The sequence below is a fragment of the Cinclus cinclus genome, chromosome 6 (assembly GCF_963662255.1).
Source record: "Cinclus cinclus chromosome 6, bCinCin1.1, whole genome shotgun sequence".
NCBI classification, from domain to species: Eukaryota; Metazoa; Chordata; class Aves; order Passeriformes; family Cinclidae; genus Cinclus; species Cinclus cinclus.
The window spans coordinates 50695537-50714187 of record NC_085051.1 but is presented as its reverse complement, the minus strand read 5'-3'; the positions used below and the strand labels follow the sequence as shown (position 1 = coordinate 50714187).

At 39.2% G+C, this 18651-nt stretch overlaps 1 protein-coding gene across 1 annotated transcript in view; it reads right to left on the bottom strand.

Moving 5' to 3' along the window:
* EML1 (EMAP like 1) overlaps nucleotides 1-17426 on the bottom strand; it is a 100833-nt gene extending 83407 nt beyond the window's left edge. The window contains exon 1 of the mRNA XM_062495579.1: nucleotides 17300-17426. Within this exon, the coding sequence (XP_062351563.1) occupies nucleotides 17300-17426 (127 nt within the window). The remainder of the gene's footprint in view (nucleotides 1-17299) is intronic.
* Nucleotides 17427-18651: the final 1225 nt, after the last annotated feature.

The window sequence follows — 18651 nt, the reverse complement described above, 5'->3', positions numbered from 1 at the left end:
GTCCCCAGCACTTAGAGTTAGATGCCAGTTAGAAGCTGGCATCATAGCACAGGCACAGTGCCCTGCCTCAGTGTTGGAGGACACAGTGTTATAACAGAAGCTGGGGACCAGGGCTGAGCAGCACAACTCCCAGTGGCAGCAGCAGCAGCAGCAGGAGCAAGCTGCACACAGCAAGAGACTGGAATAGGAAGAGCCAATGCCTGGTTTAGGCACTAGCAGGATGAGATCAGCACTTAGGAGAGAGGCTCTGGGGTTAAGTTTTGGATTTAGCTTCCTGAGACTGGATGAAATCCTGATTTTTAAATTTAAAAAAATGTTTGTTTTCCTTTTCTGTTCAGAAAGCAGCAGGAATGTTTGTGCTTTTAAAGAGAATTTTATGTGGTGAATACATTATTTTCATTCTTCAAAAGTGGCTTTTTTCTCACTGCTAAGGCTGTCTCCAGGTATTGGCTGTCAGGATCCCATCATAGGCTCAAATAAGGATTTCCTCTCCTAGTGTGGTAGGAAAGGAAGAAGCGCCTTGCTGCCCAGTCTCCTTTGTGAGAACACTTCAACCACTGGAATAATCATTCATTCTAAATAGCAGGACTGCAGTGTTTCAGTCACAGCAGGGAGCTTCATGAATGTCACTACAAAGCAGACTTCATGCATGTGGGAAAGATGGGGTATAAGAGGAGGATCACCATTATACTAGCACAGTCTGAGCACATTAAAAATACAGTATAGCAAATGTGGGATGAAACCATCAAAGTATGCAGGTTTAACAATCCAAATGAAAATATGTCGCAATATGTCTGTATATATCATGTTGTTTTGAACTACATATATTGGAATTATGGAAGTTTCCCTATAATTAATAAGAATAGTCTTAATTACACTGCACAGGAAAAAAATATTGCTTTGCAGATTGGTTAATTTGTAAATACAAAGAGAAGACTTTGAAGATGAAATGAATAATGCTTTCTGCATGTATGACTCTTCCTATTCAAAGATGGAAGGCTGCTCAGCAAACACTGATGCTTTCAGATTTGCACCACCTTTTTGAAATAAATGTTGGCTTTATTTGCTTGTTTGGAAAACGGGAAGAAAAACATGACACAGCCAAAGTAATGCTGGGAAGTCTGTGACAGAATCAAAACAGAGTAACTACCAGTTATTGCACCAACTGCAATATGAGTCTACTGAGAATACCCTGCCTGTAAACACTGAAGATACTACTTGTATGGTTTGTTATGAAATACTTTCAAGCAAAGTGCCTGCAGTAGAAATATCACTCTTTTTGCCCCCTAACATGCTGGGTTCAATGCATGTCAAAGTATGTAATGGCAAAGTGCAGGCTTGCTACATCCACAGCTGTGACATTGTGACTTAAAACTGATGAGAAGCAAAATGTACTATAGATGCACAGGAATGCAACTCCTGTTCCATATTCCATTGCAATCTGCAGATGGGAACAGCATTTCTGAGATATTAATACTCTGTGGGATTGATGTGAAGAGGCGCAGTGATGGATGGCATCACACAAAATTATCCATCCACTCTTCAAAATTACTCCTTAGAAGTTTTCAGTTATAACTCAGTTCCATAACCCTATTTTTGGTGGCTTCAGCCCTCAGTAGAGGCTGAAAGCTTCTGCTAGCAGAGCTCTTTGAGATCTATGTACCCAGGGGCACAAATCTTACCTCCCATGAGAGGGGCATCTCTGGTTTCAGGTACAATAGTTTTGGCATGGGTTCACCAGTTCACCATCCAGGACACAGGAGGGTCATCCCTACAGGTCTGTGTCACTCTCCAGGGGGAATTCCCTCCCAGCAGAAGGATCTTTCCTGTACCTACTGGAACCTCAGGGAGCCCCCAGAATGTAGGTATTGGGAAATGATTTCAGCAAATATGAAGAAGCGATGTTTTGTGTGGCTTGCAGCACGCTGACACCCTTCTGCACATGGCTGAGATCAGTAGTTTTGTTTCAATTTCTATGCTATGATTATAAAGATGTAACTGTGACAGTATATATTCCAGAGATATTTTATGCATATATTTAAATATTTTGTTAAAATTTAATGTCTGACTTATACAAAGCCACAGCTATATAAATCTACACCTTCTGAATTATGTTAGAAAAGAATGAGACTAGAGTAAGCTATAATATGGACATATTTCTTTAAAATTATATTTAAATAACCGCATAGCAGGCTAATAATTTAAGGTGTACACAAAAATTACCATTTTTAAACAAAGTAGTTCTACAGTTCCCATTCTGTTCACTTTTTAGAAGGAGCATTTTAACTAGACTGTAACAATTCACATGAATGTATAAAGCCCAGAAGTACAAAACAGGACGTATGTCCAAAGGATACATCAGCTACACTGTGAGAAAGAAGTCTCTCTCTTCTCCAAACAGGTACCCACAGTGCCTATGATGAGTGAGAAGGATCTCAGCACTCTATTTTATAATCCCTGGCCAGTAGGATGGTGGTTTAAACTTGTGCTTTACCAGAACTGATATTCCAAATTTCCCACCTTCCTTTGTCACTGTTTCACTATTTTTGGGATCCAGCACAATCAAGGGCATCTTGTGGGAACTGATGCGTACCAGGAGAATTTCTGTCAGCCCCATAGATAACAAAGCACGCATAAAAATGTATGGATAAGACAAAGTGCCATGTTGGTTCAATATATTAATGTTAGAAGGGGCTAGACAACCTCATTTATGGCACTTTATACATTTACAGTTATCTTACTGGAAATTTGCCCAGATAGGGAAAATGAACGATGGCAAATATCTTCTGAGAAATAGATGAAAAAAATATTGTATTTATTCTAGTGATTTAATATGTTGTGCTTTCTTTTAGTGAATGATTTATTGGAAAAATTAATTTTTAAAAATTAAATAAGTCATTATTTAATAGCATTAAATAATGCTATTAAATAAGTCATAGGAAGTAACTGCAGAGAGTCTACCTGTAATTTTAACTCCTGTCATCACATAAGCCCATTTACCACTTCAACTAACTTAACTTCAACTTTTGTTTTTCATGCCCCTGTATCTTTCACCAAATATAATATTAAATATGCCAAAAGAAGTAGGAGAAGAAAGAAGACATTATTTCATTTGTATGGTGTGGGTTTTCTCTGCAGGTGTCCATACCATCTCCACTGGTTCAAACTCACTGAATTTTCATGAGCTTTCCTTGAGTGGGTGGAAGAACAGGAGGGTGGATTGCAGTGTGACCTACAAGGGCTAGGCAGGAATTCCAATCCACTGCACTTGCAGATTCCTTTGATATCTTACAGACCCCAAGACCACCTACACTGAGACCTTCATCCCCCCTCTATTTTTGCTGCTTCAGTGTATTTCTGCTTTACCAGTTCAAGATCCCAAGAACACAACCCTGGGGGTGGAAGGAAACAGTTAAATCATCAGCTAACCTCAGCTTGGCTGGCTGGAGAAAGAAGCAAAAGGAAATAATCCTTTCCTACAAATTTCAAGATTACTTTACACTGATTTCCAGCATGAGCTGTAGCTTTTATTTTTGTGGGTAACTATAGTTCTGAATTAAACTTTTTAAATTTACTTTGGAACAGCATTTGCCTTGGAAGAGACTTTTTTTTTTGTTCTGGTCTGTGCAATCACCCAAGGCCCACAATGTGTTCAAAGCAGTTCTGTGTTAAATGTTCAAAGTAATTTCTGCAGGTTCATAGCAAGTGCATCCAGAATTTTAGATAAATTTCACTTTTTAACTCCTTTGAACACATGAAATGAAAAAGAAAATGCAAGAAAGGAAGTGGTTGAACCAAAGAAGCCTTCACTGAATTACCCAGAAACACAAATAGGCATTAGAGTTTACATGGCAGGCTCAAGTCCATACAGTAATAAAATATCTGGCTTTGGGAAAAGAATTCTGGTTGTTCTTAAAACACCTCTGCCAGCCAGTGCAAGGTGTAGGATTACTAATCCTCCTCAGGGTAAGCCATGCGTGGCATTCTTCTGTTTGGTGGTGGCATTCAAGAGAGTCCTGGACAGAGGAAAAAGTAATAGGGGCAATAATGACAGTGTTTGAATGAAGCCTTGAGAAACAGCCCAGGCCCTGCTGCCTGGCTGCCAGCCATCCAAGCATGAAGAACAATCGTATATTTGTCTCAGATACCAAGTTACCTAATTTTAAAAACGTTTCCTGATGCAGCCTTTAATTTTTAAGTATTTCACCACCTGACATTTCTCTCTCAAGCTTTCAAAGAACCAAGAGAAAACCAGAGCTACAGATAACTGAAAGAAGAAAAGCTAAATGTTTTTTTCATTAGCAGTCATAATTCAAGAAAAAAAAAAGGGCAAAAAGACAAGTTCTTTTCAACTTTTTGATGCCATATAACCAACCCCTCATTGTTCCACCACTTTCTGACAGAATAAATGCTAGAATAAATAACAGAGCAAATCTCAAAAGAAAAATAAGTATTGTGCGCCATGAATTATACAAGCAGATGCAGCCATGAACAAGAGAATTAGGAACATAAAACTCCTGCAGTGTGCACTGACTGATGAAGAGCTGGGAGTTGCCAAGGCACTCTGTGACCTCCATGCAGTCCAAGCTAAGTTCTTGCTCTAAACATCAGCCTGCAACCCTGATATGCAAGGGTCTGTCACCTTTTCCTTTGCATTCTTCCTCTTAAACAGCTCTTTTTTAAAATATCAGTCACTGTTTAAAGAATGTTTTGGCCATAACCAGCTTGTGGTATATTTTAGAGATGTCTGAGAAATCTTGCACTGAAGAATTTTGCATCTTCTGCCCCAACCATCCCTTCAGACAAAGATTCCCATATTTAGGTGGATGAGTTTCTCTAAACTAAGGGGTGGGTAGAATAGGTCAAGGGCCAACTCTTGATATTTAACCTCACAGAGCACCATCAGCTTCAGTTGAATTCTTGGTTTCATTCCTTTCTATTTATTAGAAGTCTTATATAGTTTTGTGGCACTATACACAGAAATAATTACGAGCAACCTAGCTGCTTAATGCTCATCAGAGACTCCATTCAATGAAACAGTCTTTTGGCAAAGTCAAACCTCTGGGTCCAGATTTGTCAGATTTAAACATCCATAATATCTTCTTATTCTTTCATGACATCTTTCATTTCAAAACATCAGTAGATGATTTTTTATTCAGCAGTCATTTCAGCAGGAGAAAAAGAGTTTTGCAATACTGATGCAATTTATTGTTGTATGCCCAATTAAGGAAATAACGACACTTCAAAGAAGTTAATGGCATTCATTTCAGATAAGTAAGATGTTTTAAAGAGAACCCACATAAGACTGTGGCAAAGGACATTTTTCCAACTTCACAAATGCCATTAAATGCCATTAAATGTAATTTTATGGTTATCCAAGAGTAAGGAATAAATAATACTTTATGCTGGAAAAGAATAAATGTGATTCATGATTTTCAGCTGTTGTAGATGTGAACTTGTGGAAAATTATGCAATTAGAGGCCAGAAGCAGAGCAAAATATCTGTTTACATTCAGCTCTGCTGAGCATATCAGAACTGCTGAAGGGCTGGAGGAAAAAATGTAATTTTCTCTTTTGCTCATGTCCTCCATGGGCTACATTCTACTTGAAGTTACTTCATATTGAAGCAGTAAGGGACAGTCTTGATATGATTTAGCATTTTTTATGTTTTCCATTTGTCTGATGAAGAGTGTTTGCTCTGTCATTCATTCACCATTTTTTTCCATGTGAAATTAGGCAATACAGCATACGAAGTCTGAAACCCAGGTTTTTTTCCATCTCTGCATGTTTTCCTTTGGAACACAGAAACTGAATTTCTGCCAGTGTAGAGGAAGGAGAGAAAGTGTAGTAATAAAGTTCCTGGCTTCATCACAAGCCCCTTTCTGACCTGGCCAGGGGAAAGTGTGTGGAAAGGGATTGAACTGTTCAGGGTTAGAGATGAATGGCAGAATCAGAAAGAAAAAAAAAATCAGAAAGAAAAACCCACAAAATAAGATCTAAGCAGGGACAGTAGGTTACAAGATGTCATGCTACAAATGCATAGGAGGAAGGCCAGGAGAGTGCTGGTTCAGTACTCAGGGGCACAAGGCAATTGATGACAGATGACGTGAGCAATGTACAAGTGATTGATGACTTTTTTGTATCTGTCTTCACTACAGCTGTATTTCAACAAAAATATTGGGACAATCCTATTGCTGAAAAATTTAGTTACACCTTCCTTGCTTCACTCCACTCCCACCCCTTCACTGCTTTCCTTCATCCCTCAGTTGCAGTGATTTGTAATGGTATGCAGAGGTCTGGATGGGGAACTGGTCCAGCTGAAAATTAATCCAGCAAATAGGTGGTAGCTACTAAGATCAATTAGTTCTGCAGTTTGATCCATCTCTTAGTTGTACTGCAATCAATGTTTTATTTTAAATTAGCTAGATGTATTAACTTCATCCTATGATGCTTAAAGGGTAGAGTGATTAAATCTCTGAGTGATTGGATGTTTAATATGTCAGAGGATCAGAAGTAGGAAAACATGGGATCTGTATTTTAAATTGGGAAAAGAGAGTAGTAGATTATTGGTCAGTTCATTAAATTAAATTTCTGCTCCAAAGTTTAGAATTTTTTAGACATAAAAATGTCATGAGTGCCCATGTAATAAAAGGGAAGTGGGTAGCATTCAGTTTTCATTGTAAGAACAAAGTCTGTCAAATCAGCTTAGTTCTTCCCATGCCTGTATTGTGCTGTGGACAGGGGAAAGGGTGTTGATGTTGTTTAACTCAATTTTCATAAGGCTTTCTGCACACTCATGACACTCTTAGAAGCAAATGAGGAAACACAGTTTTGCTGACCCCACTACACCTGTTCAAACAGGTGTAAGACTGCTGAGGTAACCATACATAAACAGTGGCACAAAATGGAAGTAGGTATGAAATATGATTCCTCACATATTCCACCTTAGTCCCACTGCAATCCATGTTCTTATTAGTGACTGAAGAAGGAAGCAGGAGACATACTCAGTAAATGTGCTGATGGCAGATTGGTAGCTCTGCAACTGTACTAGCCAATAAGTAGATAATTTTATTCAGAAATCTTGTCAGCTTGAAGGAGCTATCTTTAAAAGCAAGATAAAATATACTAAGAACCAGTACAGGGGACTACATTTAGATAGGAATTATCTGCAGGAAGGTGGGTAATAACTGATTAGGAAATAGCTTGATTGAGGGTAGACCACAGACCAAACATGGGGCTGTGTTATGCAGAGTGGAAAAAGCAAGCAATATAACACAATGGATAAATAATCCTGAAAATGTATGAAGAAATCCAACCACCCTATTCAGCATTGAAGTGCCTCAGCTGGAACATTAAATTCTGTTTAAATTGTATCAACAAAGATTCTCATTCAGGTTAGACATTAGAATAAAAAACTTTTTCTATTGTAAAAGCCATAAAGCACTGAGGTAAGTTGCCTAGGAAAGTAACAGAGCTCCCATGAAATAATTTTAGGGAGCTATATGTCCTGTTTGATGTGGTATAGCTGGTCCTGCTCTGGGTCAGATTGACAAGATGAACTCTCAAGGTCTTTTCCAACCTAGGTTTCCTAAGAGTTATTGCCTAACCATTAAGCTTTCTGGAGAAAAGTAGCTCCAGTTCCATTTCCACGGGCACTTTGCTTTTGCTTTCACGTGAGGGGTTCACAAGTATTTGACTGGTGCACCTCAAATAATACCAATTTACTTAAAAAAAAAATCTCAGTTGCTATGAAGCTGGAATATAAATTACAATATTGTTCCATTTGTTTTTGTGTACTCTGAGGAGATAAATTTTTCCCCATTTAAGTCATTGGTAATATATTCCTACCACCTCCAAGAGCAGGTGGTGAAGAAAACAGTTTTGTTAACATCAGACCAGGAAATAATTGATATACCAAAAAGCAAGTCACTTTACTGAGTAGTCATGTGCAGTGCTACTTTTCTGGGGACTAGTGATGAGAATCAGCCTTTCTTCTGTCAGTCACTGGTGTGTGTCAAGTCAGGTCAACACGAAGCAACCACAGTCCACTAGTGCTTGTTATAAGATGAGCTAATGCCTCTTTCATTCTTGTGTGGGTACAAAGCAGAGTCAAAACTTAGCCAAAAAAATCACTATCACCGTTGCAACAGTGAAATGCCAAAAGACTGAGCAGGCGTTAGGACTGAGGTGTCCTCACTATCTGCTTTTCAAACAGTACATGGGATGCCTGGGACTTCATTTTTCTACTCTGTTCCCTTTTGTGGATCCACTCCTTTGATGCTCTTATGGACAAGATGAAGTGGAAAGGCAATTCACACTGGCTGAATTTTAGCACTTCAGTTAAAAGCCACTATTTGCTCTTTAGCAAGCAAACACATACACCTGTGGAAAGAAGAGCTGTCACGGCATTTGATGCTCCTGAGCATCTGTAATCAGCACATCTGAAAATATTTTAAACTGAGTTCAGCCTGTATATGTCTTCTTACCACAAAGTACTTCTAGGAACAGAATTGAATGTTGGATGTGTTTGTATTATTCCCTTGTATGAAATGGAAGGTATTTATATATCTCTTTTGTCTGCGTTCACACACACCTCCACATAAAAGCATTCTGTCCTCCCTTTCCCTTATAAAGAGTGATGATCTAATATGATTTATATCTTAGTGACACAGTCTCCTAAACAGGCATTGAAAATGATCATTAACCTTGAAGGCTAGACTATCTATTTCCTGTACTTGTCCTTCACAGTGCTAACAGAAGTAATTTCTACAAGAGAAATTTGGCTTTTACATTGCCTTTAAAACAATAAAATATATTAATATTTTATTTATTTCTGAACCTAAACCACATTTAAAATTATATCTTCACCCTTAAAAAACTCAGGTTCCGCTTGGGTATAGTGAGACATTTGAGAAAGCTGTGGCATTTGGATCTGTGTCCAACAGAGGGAGGTGTTCAGAAACACGGCTTTGGTCCAAACTCTTTCTAAGATTAAGGAATTCAGCAGAAGGGGAGAGGAGGACACACACAAATGCATGTGAGCAATGCATGCCTTACTATTGCAATTCAACTAGTTCAGTTGCTCTCTGAGAATTCAGGTGTGGAGCCACTGCTGCTTACAGATTCATACCTGCTCAGAAGGTTTAAGATCAGAGGGTTTTAAATCAGACAGGTGACAATATCACCTCTTTTAAAAAGGAACTATGAAGCTCTTAAAAAGAATAAGCACTACTTATTTCATATCAGCTTCTTGATGTAAGATAAACTCAAGCAGAGGTCCAGTCTGGCAGGCACTTTGGATTCAGTAAAAACCTGAGGTTACTCGGCTGTGTTTTCCTCACAGGCTGTCTCTATGGCAATGGGAAAATATTGTGAGGTATAGGAATGAAGGGAATATGACTCAGAGAGTACAGAAAAAGGAACATTCAGAAGCATAATTCCTAATAGGCACAGAGTACATTTTAAAAAATACACACAAATCAGAGAGAAGCTTCTGCTACTTTGCCCTGGTGTTTTTACTGGAGAATGCAATTAATAAGTAAGGAGCTGTAGTGCTACATATTTTCAGCCCCTCTATTACCAGAGGGAAATGGAAGCTGGTCGTGAAGAAAACAGTGGCACTCTCCTCTGCTCCTTTGAGTTGTTCACCATTCTCCACAGGGCTGCCCTGTGGCTGGAAGTGCATTTATCAGGAAGGACAGACTCAGTTAAGTCAATGTGCTACTTCCGAGGCCTTTCCAAGTGGGAAAGCTCCTCCTTTCACTTGTGAAACCACAGAAGCCCCTGTCTGAAGTCCCGTGTCTCACTGACCTGAGTCCCACCACCAAATTGGGATTTGCCCAAGGCAAGAGCCATCCTGCAGGGAGACATCCCTACAGAGCATTGCATGAGCAAGAATTCCCACACTTGTGCTCTGACTGGGCCAGTACCACAGTAGCAGGTGGGTTGCAGCTTGCCACATAACAAGCATTTATAAAATAGCTTGTCCTCAGAAGAATTTCCTCCCCATTTTCCTCTTTAGTTATTTCATCCCAGGAAGCATATATATGTATATATAAATACACATGAGACAAACTCAAGTGGTTATATTTATATATATTTTTTTCCCTTGTTTAAAAATATATTCTACCTCCTGCAGCTAATGATGATTTCATGGCCTCTATTAGCACTAGTGGTTCTCTAAATCATTTATGCTTTTGGCTTCAGTAGCACTCTGACATAGTCCCACAGGTCGGTTATGCATTGTGCAAAAGCCTTTCTTTTAATCAATTCTATGTTCTGCCTTTTTACTTAGTTTAATAACTCTTTGCCCTTGAACTCCAAGAAGCATCAGATTAACTACTTACTCTCTCTCTCTCTCTCTCTAGCATTCAATTTTTTCCTACATCCCTCTTAAGCTTCACTTCCAATTTAACTCAACTCCTTCAATCATTTCTGCCCTGAAGGAGGATAGAGCTTCCTTCCTTCTGGGACCTGTGGAATTTTGGGACTGTCCTTAACCTTCCCCTCCTGACCTGCAAGCTTCTGCTTCTTCATGAGAAATGCAGTGAGCCAATGCGGTCCTGGGCACCCTTTGATCCTGCTCCCCTGAGTTTTACTGTGGGAGGTACAATGAAGTCCTGAGGCATCAACATGATTATACTGTATTCCCTTACTTTAAAGGGCTGGCCACCAGTATTGTTGCTGAGCAACATGAATTGTGTATAACTGCTGGCTTCATTAAACTTTAAAAATATTTTTCCTTGCCAATTCAAATAAATAATTGACGATGACTTCACTGTATATTTAGCATGTCCATTCAAATTCCAGTATGGATGTAAAAGAGTTTCATATACCTAGAATTAAGAAAAAATGACTAATACTAGCTGCAAAATAAAATGCATGGCTGAAAAGTACTTGCACTTACAAAACAATTTGTATATTGCTCAAAGCTGCCGCATCAAATAAATGTCCAAACCCTGTAATTATTTCTTTAATGAACACACTACACCTTCTTTTCTATTTTTTTATTGCAAAGATTATTAAATCTTACTTTATGTGTTCTCCTTAGAAAAGACTGCAACAACTAACCTTTTAACTACTTTATTATACTATTAATTTGCTATAGTATGCCTATATTTGCTAATATAGGCAATTGAACGTATTAAAATACCATAAATAGAGAAGAACAGATATCAACACCAATATTTTCTGTTTGAGTAATAGTGCCTGGGGTTATTCAAAGAGAATGGGCTGTAAAACTCAAGTGTACTTTCTGCCATCTGACTGATGGACTGCTTGTTACTCACCTCTAGCATGGGTCCCAGCTAAAATAAATTGCTGCAACCCTTATCAGTAGTTTCTTTACTATTGTATGTGAGAAGTCCAATTTTATCTGATTGGTGGCATTACCAGAACATGTTTCTGCAAAAACAGGAGCTTTCTGGTAAGTGCAATTGCTACTTTAACCCATGAGAGGTGCAGTTAGATGCATATCTGTGAGCAGGATGGAGAAAATCTAAGCTGGGAGCTTTGGAGATCTCCAAGCTAAACTACTGCCAAAATAAACATGACTGGAGATAGAGGGATTAAACCTGTAATCCTCACTTAAGCAAAATTCCTGCTATCTTCAGTGAGATTCTCACTGGGGAACAGCTGTAGAAATTGGCCTAAATGAAGCAGAAATGAGAAAGGCCAAATTCTGCCTCTGGGTGTGAGTGTGTGACTTCTGTAAAACCTGAAGTGTGACACCCTGGGTCTGGGATAATCAGCACATAAATTCTCACCAAGGTCTACAGTACCAAGTCTTTTCTTGGTATAAATATGAGGCACATCCATAACCCCACAGGGAAATGTTTCTATTCAGGCTCACTAAAAAGTGAGAATATAAGTGCAAACTAACATTCAGAAATAAAATGGGCATTTTATTAAAAATTGTCTTACATTTTAACCAATCCTAAGAGTGTTTAGAGCATTTATCTTCACTGAACTCTGAATTATTGCCCCCATTTTCCATCTGGGGTGGAAAGCCAACATGCAAATTTAAGTGATTTTCCACAGACCACACAGCAAGTGATTAGTATCATGGGGATGAATTAATCTTGGGTGTAAATCCATAAAGATTAATGGAGCTCTAACAGGGATTAATTTGGCCCATCATCTCTAAGGATAGCAAAACCAATTAGATGATGTCATTAATCTTCTGGTTTGTAAAGGACTGTTTCTTAAGCAATAGTGAAAGAAAGGCAATAGAACAGGAATGACCAAATGATCCACTCCAACAGATGGATTGGTTATTCCTTGGCAGAGGATTTGCAGCAGGAACCTTAAACAGTGACAGCATCCTCAATGTGCCCTGAGGCTCCCATCCCAACTGAGATGCTCTGGGGCAATAGTTTATTTGAGGATTGGAGAGTCAGTCCAAACTTCAGTCACTGATTAGGTTCATGTCTTTTCTTAGGGCAGGACTTCCACACAACTGATTTGGAGTCAAATAAATTTGTTATGGCCCTGGGAGCCCCAAATCTTTGGAAAATACCAAGTGCTTCATGTCCTATGGAAAGTATCACTCGAAAGATTCATTAATTTTAAAGCTTCCACTTTTGAGCTGACAAAATGTGAACTATCCCATTAGAAAGAAGTCAGTAAGAAGAAATTAATCCAAAATCTGTATAACTGACTTGTTCTGAGATTTGGGGGGCAAAATCCTTCTTATTCACTGTCTGTGACTATGCACATTTTCTCATCTTAAATTCTGAAGATATTTCTGATGCTTTCAAAAGGGTCAAAACTGGCCCAGGGTAGGATCTTTCTACAGTTTGCCTCAGAAATTTTATTTTAAAAAGAAGAGAAACAGAAATGTTTTTGTCAAAGGGTGATGACCAACTATAAAAAAGGCACATAAAGCCGTGATGAACAGAACAACAAAAACCACAGCTTTCAGACCATGGTTGATGGAATTTATGGAAAAGAACATCTGTGACATTGGCAAGGTCTAGCATGAGGACATTGAATAGGGGATAGTGAATGTGTGCCTGAAAGTTGTGTGCATTACCTAATAGGCCTGGTAAAAATGTTCCACTGAGATGTTGAAACCAAAACCTGGCAACAGTGAGATCATTAAAACCCTACTGCATAGAAGCCTTCATTCAAAATGTTAAAATATGTATCAGGTTTTTCATTATTATCATGCGAAAGAATATTCAAGCTGTAATAGGGATCTTCCCATCAATAGTTCTGCCTGAGTAAGTATTTAATGGCAGAGATTCCATAATCAGTGAAATTACTTAAAACTGCTTTAATGAGGGTGTTCTTGAATAAAATAAAACTTCATTCCTCATTTTATATACTGTAGGGGTTCAAATGAGGTGATGTGCTCAGGCTGAGAGTGCAGCTCCACTCCAGAGGGACGATGTTATGGCGTTCCCTGGAGATGTGGTACAGAAGCAGGGCTTGGAGGGGCAGGGATTTCAGCTTCCTCCCCACCCTGCTCACCCCAAGCACTTTTCAGGAATGTTTTGACACACTGCTGCATCTGTGTATGAACAAAGAATGCCAAGAGGAGAAACGGAACAAGCACCTAATGAGAATATGAAAGAAACCTGAATTATGGTATGGAGATTTGAGTACAGAAGATGGAGGGGGAATGATAATGTTTGATAATGTTTCCGAGTCAGTGCCGTTGATGTGATTATACTTAGGAGTTGGTACTGCCAAGTACTGGTGCACATAAGCCTAGAAAGTGTGATGTGGAAAATTTTATCAGCCAAAAAGAGTAAATAAATGTACCAGGGAATGTTCCTACATGGTATCATCTGTGTTTCAGAAGGGTAATGAAAACAACAGGAAATGTGCTTCAGAAAAAGCTGTCAACTTAGGCCATAATATATATAGAGATAAAGAATGCCCATTTTAATATCTTCCTTCCACAGATGGATCTAAAGAACTGTTCTGAGAAATGCTTCAGCACAAGCCTATGCTTCCAGAAGGCTTTTCAGACTATAAAATGAAAACATTTCTGGTTCCGTTTTTATTCTGACAATTATAATCAGTGATTATTAGAGGAAAAATTGATTAAAATATTCTTATAATAAGTAGCCATTATATTTAACTTTTTAATTTCTAGGCAGAAAGAAAAATGTATTTTGGTAGACTAGCAAGCTTAATGCTAATTTTCCTTTTATTTTACGCCGGCTTTGTAATTTGAGATTAAGGGAAATGGGTAATGATCATATCACCATATATCCAAGCTTTCTAAAGGGCAAATTTACCTACAGCACAGTGCTATAAGCACAAGACAATGTAAAGCTAGACAGTAAATGTGCAAAAGCAGTACAAAATAGTGCAGTAAATGTAAACCTGGTCATGCTCTCAGCTCTGGTACAGTCAAAGTAGGAGCTGGGTACAGGTACCTTATCTTCTGCAGCTTATGTTTGTTGTAGAAACAATATGGCAACAAACATAGCATCACAGATATTAGCTTTATGCAAATAAACTTATATTTTAAACCCTATTTGTTGACCAGGGGAACAAAATCAATATTTTAATAATGTAATGAGCACCAGAGTAAAAATACCTGTGATTCAAATGCAAGTTATTTCATAAAAAATAACTGCACATAAACAATTACCACTCATCCAGTTCATATATCTTTGTTGCCTTACTTAAAATATGTGTTCCAGAAATAATTTATGAGGGAAGATATATGCATAGTCATAGTAACTACTGCTTCACAAGTCCAGCTGTAAATCTTAAAAATCTTGGGAAGTATCAGAAAAAAAGCAGGGATAGCAACTGCTTCTAAGCACTGTGAAGCTGTGTGGAGCCCAGACTTTGTCCTGCAAACAGTGTTAGCTCTTTGTTGATCATCTGATGGGCACGGCACTGCTGATTTCACTGGAAAATTAACTCTGGGTGTGTTTTAGGAGCAGAGTTATAGGCACCTTGAAATGAATATATATATTGAAAAGTCTTTTGTGTTCTGGTTTGAATATATTTGATGCTATTCAGACGATTACTGGGATCTTTGTTTTAGACTTCAAGCACAACAATGGAAACATTTATTCCTTGCCTTGCATAGACATTTACTGTTATGTATATGGTTTGTGGAGACAAAAATGAAAAATTTGGTTTACATCACCAGAGACATGTCATTTTCACATACCTATTTACAGCAAATTAACAACAAATTAGCTCCTCACCACATACTTGCAAAGAAGCAAGGGGCTTCAGCTGCAGTGGCAGCTTGTTCCCTTCACAGGTACCATCTCAATCACTTGCTACCATCCCACAGTGCCCAGTGTCACCCTGAGGGATGCAAAAACATCATCCTTTAAAATATCTTGGAAGATAATACCAGTCTGAAGCAGATAGCACAGGTCTATCCCTGCCAGGTCCCTAGGGAAGGTACCACCTTAAGCCCTGTTTTGGAGGGAACACAGTGCTCAGAAAATAGAAAAGGGAATTTTGGTGCCCCAGTAATTCAAAATGGACACAATCCCTTTGCTTCAGGTACACAGCTGTCAAGGGAGTAAATAGGAAGATGAGACAGACCATGGTCTGAAGTACATCCCACAGAGTTAGTGTCCTTAAAGCCTGAGCAGCTGGTTAATCTGATTAGAGGAGATGGAAAAACATCTTGAGGGTGACATGGCCAGGAGTAGAACATCAGTATGCAATAAAAGCCAAATAAGTGCCTGGGTGCATGCATGGGTCAGTGTTGACACCAGAAAATGTGCAGGGGGCAACCTAGCATGACCATTCCCTGCACAGTTTTGTGGTACCTCCAAAAGCCACTGTCCCCACCTCCCATGGGTCCCCTGTATGCTGGGCATTCACATTCCACACATGCTGGGCAATGTGAACTCCAGCAGTATGATAGAAGGGTTATTCATCCACATCTAGCTATCTTATCTCTTTATTTCAAGCTCAGAAGAACCCACAAGGCTGGATTCATAGCACCATCTATTATAAGCTACTTTTGTAAAAAAAAAAGAAAAATATATTATCTTCTACAAACCCTGGCATTCAACTTCCCAGCTGGATAGCTTCAGATAGCTGTAGAGGTCTCAGTGTTCTTCTGTCTCTCAATAGCTCCTGGATATCTGACAAAGTGTTACGCTTGGCATGTACCAGGATAAATGTCTTGGCTCTTCAATGGATCTCCTCAATCCTCAGTGTGCCTGTTCCACATGATCAAGCATAACATTTTTGTGAAGCTCTCTCTGAGCAAAGCAGCCAGCTCCGAAAGCATCTTTCTACCTGGGCTGCCCCAGCTGCTCACAGTTAATGAGTCTCATGCTATGAGATGCAGCAGTGGGGCTGTCAGAAGGACAGCTTTGAACCTGTTCTCCCTGTGCAGAGCCCAGGTTTGATCTGTAACACAAAGAAAACCCCTTGCTGATGGGATGCCCATTGCCAGGCTCGGGCAGCTCTGCGGGCTCCGCTGCTGTGAAGGGAGGGACTGCTCAGGGCAGCAGCAGCACACAGCAGTCACTGCCCGCGCCTCCCAGGATCACACCTGCAAACCACCAAGCCACTGCCATTTCCTGACAGGTCACTGTACCCCGGTACAGGACAGCTGGTGTTTCTAGTGTGGGGTGGAAATTCAACGCATCCTTCTGTTTCAAATCTGGTTTAGGGATAGGCTGCAAAAGGCAATCTACATAGATTAGTCTCTGCAGGAACTCCAGTCTTGGATTTTCTTGCCTAGATCTCAGATGTGGATTACTGTCATTAATGGGTAAAATGAAAAGATCTATAAGTCTACTACTTAGGAAAATGAAATATATTTAAAATTAATTATATTGATAGCTTATCTTGTTGGTTCTTTTCCTTACTGACTGAAAGTAGTTATATATAATGTCAAGCTAGTAGAGCAACAAATCCTTTCTTATTAAAGTAACTTAAACCATTAATGGCATTATAGCTTGCTTTAGATTTGTAGTCTTTCTTTTTTTTTTAGCCACCTGTCAACTTTCCAGCCTGTACTGGAGGAAAAGGAAAGCTATTTTCTGTTCTACACTCAGACAAAACTAGTTACCATGAACAGGTAATACTTACAAGAAACATGTGGTCAGAACAATTCTTCTTGCAGTTACGGTATTTAAAATCAGACCATACAGAAATGAGTAGTGCACCCAGACCCCAAAAATCATCATTGTACTATTCCTGTCTACTCACTACTTAACAACAAGCCCCCACCAATATTAAAGAAAATTAATTACTTTGTAAATTAAGTTAAAATCCCAGCTGTTATAAAATATAAGGCAATCATCATTTCAACAGCAATGTGGGATTAAGTAATGGAAGAAACAAATGACCTGCACAGAACTCTGGTGCTCCACTGTGGTCTGCCTGGGCTGGTTCCTCGGGGATGGACTTCATGTTCCTCAGTGATGCCCCTGGAGCAGCTGGTGGGTTATGTCCGGGACTCAAAGGGCTCTGCATGAGAGGCAGCTGAGTGCCTTCTCTTCTTTTTATTTATGTGGATGTTACAATGGCAGCAGACAGCAATGCATAGACACTAAATTAATTAAGCTGATTTTAAGCCACAGCATTAAGGTGATGTCATAAGAACATGCTTAGGATAGCAAGGTCACTGGAAAGGGAGAGTACATGTCCTGCAGTAAAAGACTATAGTTTGGAGGGCTTGTGTTGGTTGTTTTCTCTGAATTTGTCAAACTTTTTCTCAAACCCCACACCTGGAGAAATACTTTTTCTACCCACTGAAATATGCAACAGCATCTCTGAGTTAAACAGGCAAAGAGCTGCTACACCTGCTTCAACTCTGAGCAATACAAACACTCAGAAATTAGATATATTTTGAAACACAGAGAACTGGGAAAATATTTTGATGCAAGATAACATAGTTCATCTAATTTATGTCAGACTGACTTGTGTTTGCATACAAGCATGCTCAGAGAGGCATGTGTTGGGCAACCAGAAATCTGCTCATTTTATTGCTTCCATTGACGTGGCATTGCATTGCCATTTTGCATTGGTAGTCTGATTATATTGTACAACTGAGCCTGAGATTTTTTTTGTCTATTTCTTAAGTAAGTAGTTTTGTAAAAATCAAGAACAGCAACAGTTAGTTTTTATTTCATCACAGCTTTGCAAAATACTTTAACAGAAGAAATAAAATAGATGCTAACACATTGCAAATTTAATGGTGCTATTGCTTCATTTTGAAATATTTTAACCAGGAAATGTTCAGCATCTGAACAGTAGCCATAATCCTCTCATAGAGAAGCCTTTTCTACAGCTCGTCCAGAGTAAGTGCAAGCCTGTGTCTTCAGCGTTAATGGGATCAGCTGCAATGAGTAATGCTTTGTGTATGCTAAGGCTGTGATCCTGTGCACGTGGTAAAAAGATGGCAGTGCTGGTTTTTCTAAGCACAGTCCCACACGAGGTGAAGTGAGCATTCGAGATGGATGAGCAGCTCTCAGAAAGGAGCTTTTGTTCCTCATCTCCCGTCTCTAACAGTCACAGTGAAATTGTCTCTACCATCTACCTATTAGCATCAACATCACTGGGGCTCTTTGCATGAGAAACTCTTGTGCATATAAGCAGAGGTCACTCAAGGAGACTCTTGAATCAGGATTTATTTTGCAGCAAATGACCACATTAATGACCCACCACTGCCTCCCATAAGGAAAAAGCTGGAGGCAGC